This window comes from Prunus avium, chromosome 7 (assembly GCF_965620075.1).
Source record: "Prunus avium chromosome 7, drPruAviu1.hap1.1, whole genome shotgun sequence".
Lineage (NCBI taxonomy): Eukaryota > Viridiplantae > Streptophyta > Magnoliopsida > Rosales > Rosaceae > Prunus > Prunus avium.
Genome location: NC_142290.1, coordinates 2298559 through 2308203, shown reverse-complemented (window position 1 = coordinate 2308203; position 9645 = coordinate 2298559). Strand labels below are relative to the sequence as shown.

At 36.8% G+C, this 9645-nt stretch overlaps 1 protein-coding gene and 1 pseudogene across 1 annotated transcript; both read left to right on the top strand.

Moving 5' to 3' along the window:
* Positions 1–2422: 2422 nt before the first annotated feature.
* On the top strand, positions 2423–3044 carry LOC148292810 (uncharacterized; annotated as a pseudogene).
* Positions 3045–3790: 746 nt separating this feature from the next.
* LOC110753585 (blue copper protein 1a-like) lies at positions 3791–4646 on the top strand. Its single transcript, XM_021954516.2, has 2 exons — positions 3791–3971; positions 4063–4646. Exons 1-2 carry the CDS (start codon positions 3806–3808, stop codon positions 4365–4367), a joined length of 471 nt encoding a protein of 156 aa, XP_021810208.1. The 5' UTR covers positions 3791–3805; the 3' UTR covers positions 4368–4646.
* Positions 4647–9645: the final 4999 nt, after the last annotated feature.

The following is a 9645-nucleotide window of genomic DNA, read 5'->3' as shown; positions in this document are numbered from 1 at the left end:
TTGGATTTGGATTCGGATTCAGGTTGGAAGGTTGGGATTCGGATTCGGATTCGGATTTGGATTTGGATACGATATCCATGGCAGCGGAAGGATTTAAAAATAAGAGAAAAAAGATGTGTTTTAGGGTTTCGGGATTCAGGATTCAGGATTCAGGATTCAGAGTGTGTTTAGGGTTTCGGGGTGTGTTTAGGATTTCGGGATTCAGGATTCAGGATTCAGGATTCAGGATTCAGAGTTTCAGGATTCAGGGTTTCGGGATTCAGGATTCAGAGTGTGTTTAGGGTTCGTGTTTCAAGGAATTCGATACGAGGGATTCGGGTTTAGATCTGAATCTGAAACAAGGAATTTGATTTAGGATACGAGGATACGATACGAGGATATGAGGAATGCGATACGATGATACGAGGATTTAGAGAACACAGAAACCCTGTGAACACGGCTAAAGGACACAGAAACCCTGTGAACACGGCTAAAGGACACAGAAACCCTGTGAACACGGCTTAAGAACATAGAAACTTCTCTTCAATTTTCTTCTCCCCCTGAAGAGAAGGGTATGTCAGAGTCAAGAAAGAGGCAAAATCTCCATGATAAAGAGAAACAGATCCTTTTTCACTCCCCCTCCCCCCCTTGAAGAGTAGGGGAGGAGAAATTTTGATATGAGAACTTAGAGACAACCGAGGATCGATTGCTCTGATACCATGCTAAAATATGAATATTGGTTTGAATATGTTAGGTTCTTTTTTATTCTTCTCCATAAGGAGGTATATATAAGAGTTTACATGAGTGCTTTACAAGGAATTAGATCTAGTAAGGAATTAGGAAAATATCTCCTAATTATACAATGATTTGACAACTATATAAAATAGGAAAGTAAATCCCTTAATTAACCAAGGAAATAAATCTATAAAATAAGAAAGTAAATCCCTTAATTAATCAAGGAAATAAATCTCCTTGATTAATTAGGAGACTCACTTCAACAGGCTGAGGGCAGATGCCGAAGGCTGAAGGCAGATGGCCGAAGGCAGATGATCTGGCTGATGGCCGATGATTCGTGGGCTTGTAAATGGGCTCATGGGTAAGCCCATGAGGCCCTAGTAGCCTACCCAACCTCTTTCTTCCTCCCCTCCTTTGAAGGAGAGGGGTCTTCTTTTATAGGGAAGGGAGAGTCCCCTTCTCTTGTGTTTTGTCGATGTGGGACTCCCTTCCCTTTGCTTGGATTAGCTTGGAAATGCTTGGAAATGCTTGGAAATGCTTGGCCAGATATTGTACAAACATTGGACTAATTCATTGATCAAATTTTTCGGGAACTCAGGGATTTTCTCTTAATTGAAATTTTTTACTCTAATTATGATTTTGAGAGTTAGGACTTTCTGCTTCAATTTTGATTTCTGTTTGAGCAATGCAAACTGGGTTGATTTGTGCTTGCTGATGTACACTACACCGTAACTGGGTTTGTTTCTGTTTGGAATTTGGGTGTGTCATTGGTGGTTCGTTCTTTCTATGGTGTAATAATTATGGGGTTTTGGATTTCTTTTAAAGTTCCATTTAGCAAACCAGAAGCGCATCCCAATCCACTGCTGATACTAAATAGTATTTGAGCCATTTGCTTAGATCTCTCACAGTTCCATTAGTGTTGGCTTATTCTCAAACGACTTAAGCTTTTTGAGTTTTGTTAGTAGTTGGACTTTAACATGGTATCAGAGCTTTTGGATTTCAGTTGTTTTCTAAGAATTAGTTGTATAGATGTTCTTGAATTAGTTTGGTTATCTTTTGTTTATTGTATCATGATCACAGCTAACTTGCAGTTATATTTGATTTTTCTGAGAATAACAAGATCAACTTGTTGCAACATTGGGCAGGGGCAATCATTTATATGAAAATCTCCCCTTTTACGCTTATTTGAGTTCACTTGAGTTGTTATTTTAATGCATATTGATCATAAAAGGGAAGAATTTCATGGTTATCAGCGATCTTGGTATTTAAAAAGCGAACGAATATTTTGGCATATGCTATGTTCTTAGTTAGTCATAGTTGTATTACCATATGAGATAAGCTCTTATTGTATTTACTATGTCTTGTTATGCTGCCAGTCTTAGTTGGGTGATGATTCTGGAGCCATTCATCTTTCTTGCAACTTCTGCATTTGTTTGTCAAACCAATGTAACTCAACTATTTCATACTTTCAGTCAAAGAGTATATATCAAGCCTGATTAAATTTCTCCCAAATAATTACGAATACAATTGTCTGAACTGTTCTGTTACTGTTATCTGGTGAAGCCATGCTCAAGTGGTCCTCTGCATCTTGACAAATGTGTAAATATTAATTAATGGTGCTTTGCCTAGGGAGTATCAGCAACACTAGAGGAGCAAGCACGGACTCAGAAAACTGTGTCCTAAAGGCTTTCTCAAGTCCCGGACAAAGATGAGACCTTTAGATGAGACTGAGACTACAGCAGTGTTCGAAAAGCTTTTCAAGTTCACAGGCAACAACCTCAAAAACATCGTCGAGAACCCTTCGCATGAAGGTCCAGACCCAGAATCAGGCCGTTACTGCTTCCGCCTCCACAAAAACAAGGTCTACTATGTTAGCGAATCACTAGTAAAGCGTGCTACAAATATATCTCGGACTCAGTTAGTGTCTCTTGGGACTTGTTTTGGTAGGTTCACTCACGTGGCAGTTTCCACTTAACTGTTCAGTGTTTGAGTTTATTAGCCTCAAATGCTAAACACAAGGTCTGGCTCAAACCTACCTCCGAGATGTCCTTCTTATACGGAAACCATGTTTTGAAAGGTGGTTTGGGGAGGATTACAGAAAATATTGTGCCCGGTGATGGGGTGGTTGTGTTTTCAATGTCAGATGTCCCGTTGGGTTTTGGGATTGCGGCCAAGTCTACCCAGGATTGTAGGAAGTTGGACCCCAATGGAATTGTGGTACTTCACCAGACAGATATTGGAGAGTACTTGAGGATGGAGGATGAGCTTTGAATAACCAGACGAGATTGGACGAGATTCAGGTGGTTTTGACAGATGTGGTGTCTTATTGGGTATGTGGGTTATGAAGTCCATCTGTCAGCTTTTGATCACTATGAGCTTAAGTCCTTTGGGATGTGTATGGCTTTCTCGAATGTTATTTCCATCGGTGCTTGGGAGTTTCTGCTATCAACTCATTGTTAAAAGCTTGGCTTGAATTGAATGGGTACGTGTTTATATAGCTTGGCTTGAATGGGTAGCCAGCCATAAGCTTTGTTGGTGACCAAAGGCTCCTTGTTATGTGGTGATTAGATTTATATTAGGTTACTTTGAGAAAATGTTGAGAATTCATATGTGCTTTTAAGTTGATCAGTTGTTACCCTTTTCCTGAGGTCTCGAATCCCCTCTCTCTCAATAACGCTTGTCTCAAAACACATATCATCTTTAATGAATTTAATTTTTTTTTCATGAAATACATAAACTTCTCTCTAAGGACTAAAGTTGCAAAAGTATATGTAAGCAGGTAATAAAAATCATAATTTAGACATTTTATTTCCAATCCTTTTTATGTTGATCAAAGCATTAGATTTACATATTTTTCCCAGCTCTTTCGTTTCATTCACTCATTAGACATCTGAAGCATAATTAGCCGACCATATTGGCAACATAGTGAATATGTAAGCCGACCACAGGCGGTCGTCAATTTTGTCTCTAATTCTAGGCTTTGGATGAATTTTTCAACTTAAACTACTATAAATAGACCCTATGCGTACCTCAATCTCATCATACTATACCCACTGAGAGCTAATAATAAAAGGTCTTGTCAAAGTTTCCAATGGCATGGAATAAATTTGTCACCCTTATCACCATCCTTGTGGTTCTTCTTCCTACAATCACCGCGGCGAAAGAATTCGTCGTCGGAGATGACAGCGGCTGGAAAACTAATTTTGACTACCAAGCTTGGGCCAAAGACAAAGTATTTCGTGTTGGTGATACACTAGGTATGTACATTTGCAAATTGTATGCATTTAATTATGTAGTTTATGAGAACCAAATTAACTTAATGTGACTGGTTTTACATTTTAATTACAGTGTTCAATTACAAGGCTCCTAATCACAACGTGTTCAAGGTGAACGGAACTGGGTTCAAGGAATGCATTAAGGCAACAGAAAACGAAGCACCACTTTCCAGTGGAAATGACAAAATAGACCTACAGACCTCTGGAAATAAATGGTACATTTGTTCTGTTAAGGATCATTGTGATTTGGGCATGAAGCTCTTCATTACCGTCTCCGACGAGTCGTCTGCTGTTCGTGGCATCACATTGTCTGGTTCATATCAAGCTTTCATGGCCGTCATCATGGCAATCACAGCAATTGCAGCGTTATCCACATAATACAATCAATAATTAATTAAACACCCGCATTTTATAGAGATGTGCGTTACTTCGGTCTGCTTGCATCCGAGTTCATTTTACATTAGAGTAATTTACAATATTACTTTGCAAAAACAAGAAAAAGAACACCCTACGACATTTTATGGTTTCTGAATTTTACGTTCAATAAATAGAATTGCGTAGTGGGGCACTTGAAGTTTTTGTTCTACAACCGTTCGATATAATTGGCTTTTGGGAGCTGCTTTTTATCATGTAAGATGCATTTTTATTGATAGAATTTCAAAGACAATTACTTATGTTTGTTTGTTAGATTCACCATGTGTCCATTCTAGACGTACAATTGAATTTCAAAGAAAAAAAATTAGTACTTTAGTTTTTAGCAAGGCTTCCTCTACAGCGCTTGTAATTCAATGCTCTACTTTTGAAGCCTCTATCATCCGATAGTCCTTATACAAAATTGACGAATAAGAAACAAGTAAATATATATATATATTAATTATGTAAAATGCATAATAGCTAAATGTAAAGGTTCAGGAATCCAAAAACTAGTCAAAACCCCAAAAAGCTCTCTCTCTCTAATACCCCCAAGCCCTCTTTCAACTAGGGGAGGAGGTGGGCACTGCCCCTCCACCCCTCCACCCCTTCTTCTTTCCACTCCTTCTCCTTCCCTATACTGGTATGCCCCTTCTCTCCTCCTTCTCCTCCACCTTTCCCTTTATATGCCCATATCTACATGGATTTTGGGTTTTTATGCCTAGATCTTGTTGGTTTTCCAAGAAATGGCTTTGAAGCAAGTTTGAGTTTAAATTTGTAGTCCCACATTGAAACATTAGAAAACATTTATAATCTTTATAACCCTAGTTTGGCCCACTAGTTTGGTCTAGTTTGGAGTTGTGGGCTTGACCTCGGGTTGACTTGGGTAAATGATTAATTAATAGATATAAACCTTGTTTAATTAATTAATTAATTAACTAAAATTTTGAATTATTTTAAAATTCGAAATTCAAATTTAATTTTTGAAATTTATCAAAAATTGGTTAGAAATCAAAGTCTTGGTGCTAGAACTTTGATTGAAGATAGTTGTATAACTATAAGCATTGACTAGGGGTGAAATTATGTTTCAAGAACTTTGATTTAAGATAGTTGTATAACTACAAGCATTGACTGCACGAACAATCAGTATTTTATTAAACTTCATTATATATTATTGTTGTGATTATTCAATTTTTAGAATTAAATAATAGTATAACTGATTGTTGTTTCGCCAACACATCTGTTTGGATCTGGGATTTGTTTTTTGTTTTTTTTCTTTTCGTTTTGTTTGGTGCAAGGTCTTGGGTAGCTGACGGTGGTGCTCTCTATCTCGATCTAAGCAGGGCGTCAATGTTAGTGGGTTTAGCATCGATTGTTATACTGGTTTGTTTTGTTCTGTTGAAGCAACAACTGTGAAACACCATTGTCGCCATGATATAGTTGTCGTTTTGGGCCACATACACAAGGATTTGGCTCCAATTTAGATTTGGAGTTACAAAAATGGAAGTCTTTTTTTATTTTTTTGGGCTGGGCTGGGCCTGACCAAGGTTTCAAATGTCAAGGCCCAAGTCTACTAGGCCTTTTATAACTTTTTATTACAAATTTCTAGACAACATTAAAAAAAATAACTTAATTCATAACGTGTAAAAAACAATAAGAAGTTTACTAAAACAGGCTAAATATTATTTCATTAGCCAACTTTATTGTTATTTTCATTTATTTTATTCCATTTATTATTTATTATATTTATGGATGGATCATGTCGGGCCTAGACGTCCTTAATAAGTCGGACCAAGTCCAAGTCATAAATGTATAAATATATATAAAACCTAGATCTTCCTTTATCTTTTACCATACTTTTAATTCAATTTTAGTCATTTCATTACAACACAGGTCAAACCTTTCTTTTTTTTTTGTAGCTGTTGGTCCCTTTTTCTGTCAACACTTTTTTTGTGGTTTACTCTAGATTGAGCTGCTCTAGAGAGTAGGAAGGTCATTGGGTTTTCTTTTGCTGATGATTTCTCCTTCAATTTATAGAGAATGAGGTTGGTTAAGTGTTGGGACCAGCAACCAATTTGAAGTACCCACTTGCCATTGATTTTGGTGAGTGGGTTGCTGAAAATACAAGTAAACCCAAAAAAGTTGCTAAGAGGTTTTAATAAGAAATGGCAGAAGTTGTCACTATTAGACTTAAAGAAATCCAAAGTATTAGTCCACTTGCCATTAATTGGTGAGTGACAGCCAAAAGTTGCTGACTAAAAGAAAAAAGAAATGTAGAGATAATGGCCACCATCTCTACTTCTTTCTTTATTCATTCTTTAAGTCCACTTGCATTATTTCTTCTCTTCTTTCAACCTTTTCACATGTGTGTTGAGCTTTGACTTTATTTTAATATTCTTCATCACAAAGAATATTAAAAGTTTTCCATCCATCCCATCATTATTTTATTCTTCTTTGAATCAACTCACTTGTGATGAAGCCCCTCCATTGAAGAAGTGAAACTTGATTAGCAGCTACTAAATTTCTTCTCCGAACATGCCTTGATGCATAATAAACTGGGAATGCTAGATTGATCCAGTTGCTGCAAATTTCGGATATATTGTTCTCCACAAAAGTAGGAACAACATTCATGAAGAACTTAATTCCATTTGAGCAATAGAAAATCTGATTTAGCATGGTTGCAACTAACTGGTCATCACAGACTACGGTCACAAACAAAAATCATGATTCATGCCCTGAAGATTTAATACTTGTGCAAATGATGCCAAATTAGGATATGTCGTAGTAGATATCCAAATGAACAACTTTCACATGAATAACAAATGTTCATTTGAGGACTAGAAGCTAGTCCGAATTGCCATTGTTTTCAGCTTTCATTGTTGCTGGTATGCTTCTTATGTGTTGATGTCGTGAGGATTCCACATTTATCCAAATGATCCTAAATTTGGATATGTTGTAGTAGACATTCTAATGAAAAACTTTCATGAAGAAAGACAATTCATTAGATGAAAAGACCCGACCCAAATTCCACTTTGAAATCTGCATCGAACCCTGTGCGTGTCCGACACCTGGCAGGTGCTGAGCACACTTGACCAAATTGCCCATCTAATGAAATCCAAAGTTTCTTTAGGGTTTGACTTTTGCTAAAAATTCGGCAGAGTCTCCCCTGTAAATTTCTCGTTTCCCAAAACTTTTTCACCTATACAACAAGCAATTTAAATATCCACAACCGTTCAGCATGCACAATAGTAGAATTCATGCAACCAAACATCAAATCTTTATGGCCTCAGGCCTCTTTGTACCAAATAAATCGTTCTGCCATATGAAACTGATCTCAACTTTTAGAACAACATGAATACGTTATCAAATTCCAAAATAACTTAACTGATCAACTTTTCAAACACTTGATCTTATGGCTACACCTAGTAACTCTAGGTTGCCTACGTACCCTTACTAAGGGATCAAGCCATACGTAGTTATTTCAGTAAAACTTATAAGTAATTCAAATCCATCCGCTGAAACTCAATCAAGGGCTATTGATGTTAGAACAATCTCCCATTTATCTTGTGTGCATAATATATATATATAATTAACATATTACTTATCAGTAGGAAAATGATAAAATTAATAAAATAGCATTAACCACATGAAACCTTAATGTCAATACCAACAATTTAAAATAAAATATGTTTCCCTATTTCACATGTAAAAACAAATTCATCACTTACGAGAATAGATATGATTTGTAGAAAATCCGTAAAACTTGGAAACCTTCAATTCTTGTCTCATAAAATCAGAAAATAGGTATTAAAACTTCTACTAAAAAATACCAAGATGAAATCATCAGTTTTAGTTTAAACCTCTTAAAACCAAAATACTCTCCACCTAGGCATATCTTCACTTGTGATCTGTCAATTCCATGATTTTCTATTTATTTCCCACATTATGCCGTCAATTCCTTGTGTCACATAATGTGACACATCCTCACAGGCCTCGGTAACACAAAGTCAACCCGAGTTGCATTCCTCACAGAACTTGGGGGACATGTAGTCAACCCGAGAACGCACATCCTCGCAGAACTCGGGGGACATGTTGTCAGCTCGAGAATGCACATCCTCACTCCACACGGTTCAGGCATCCCTGAAACTTGTGGGGCTTTTTCATGAAGGACAAACTGTTTCAAAGACAACTGGGGGGGTACTCTTGTGGTGGGTTTGAAAACCATAATCCGAAACTTATCATAAACTTTCCCTTATTCCACAAATCCATTTTCCAACTCTTATATCAACATCCCAAAAATCAGTTATCAACTACACTTAAAATATAAACCACATTCTGTTAAGAACTAGTGTTCATGATTCAACATTTTCAAGCCACTGAGTATATATATTAAATTTAAACATATAATATGATATTTAATTACTTTCTCGTCCACACCAAAATCTAGTTGATAAGCCGTTCACAACTTTACACAACCAAACATAGTATAATACCCTTAGAAAGTAAAAGCAATTACCTAATAACTCATAAACATTTGAATAATCCAATATCACCAGTCATATACTTTAATAATACTCATAATAACAATAAATAAATAAATAACAAGATAAACTTTGAATATCAGAATAACACCCAAGAATATCATAAAACACTAAAACATAAATTCATAATCCAAACATAATCAAAATAGTCCACAAATAGTCAAGCCTCGTTTACATGGTCGTTCTAGCACTTTTCGAAAGGTGAAACTACCTCGGAAGACTCACAGTCAACTAAGGGTCAAACTTTCTAAATTGGGTCAACTGGGCCCTCGTTGCCCACGACCTCCCATTTTCGATCTGAGAGTTCCTACGGATTCAACAAGGTTTATTATACCTGTCCTGCACATTTGGTCCGAATCGAACGGTCGGATCGTTCATGATCGCATGATCGGACGATTATCGTTTATCTAAACTTTGAATTATTGAATCGGAGTATCCGGAACTCCGGATCCCGATCCGCGAATTCCTATACAATCCTAGAATTGCCTAGATCAACATAGTTGAAAATGAAGTCGATCCAACAGTCAAAACATATCGAACCTGGATAACGCCTAATATGCGATATTCGATCGACAATCAAACGGTAACCAAATTGAAATCCAAGCATATCGTCCTGCTCGGAACGACATGAGTGTCATTTTAGAACCAAGAGGGACACTCAAACGTTAGTCACCCGTTAAGCTAACGGGTTGTGTTAGTATCAT

Coding starts and splice junctions, on each gene's coding strand:
- LOC110753585 (XM_021954516.2), top strand. CDS start 3,806: ATGGCATGGAATAAATTTGTCACCCTTATCACCATCCTTGTGGTTCTT. Junction 3,972..4,062: donor TCGTGTTGGTGATACACTAG/GTATGTACATTT, acceptor TTTTAATTACAG/TGTTCAATTACAAGGCTCCT.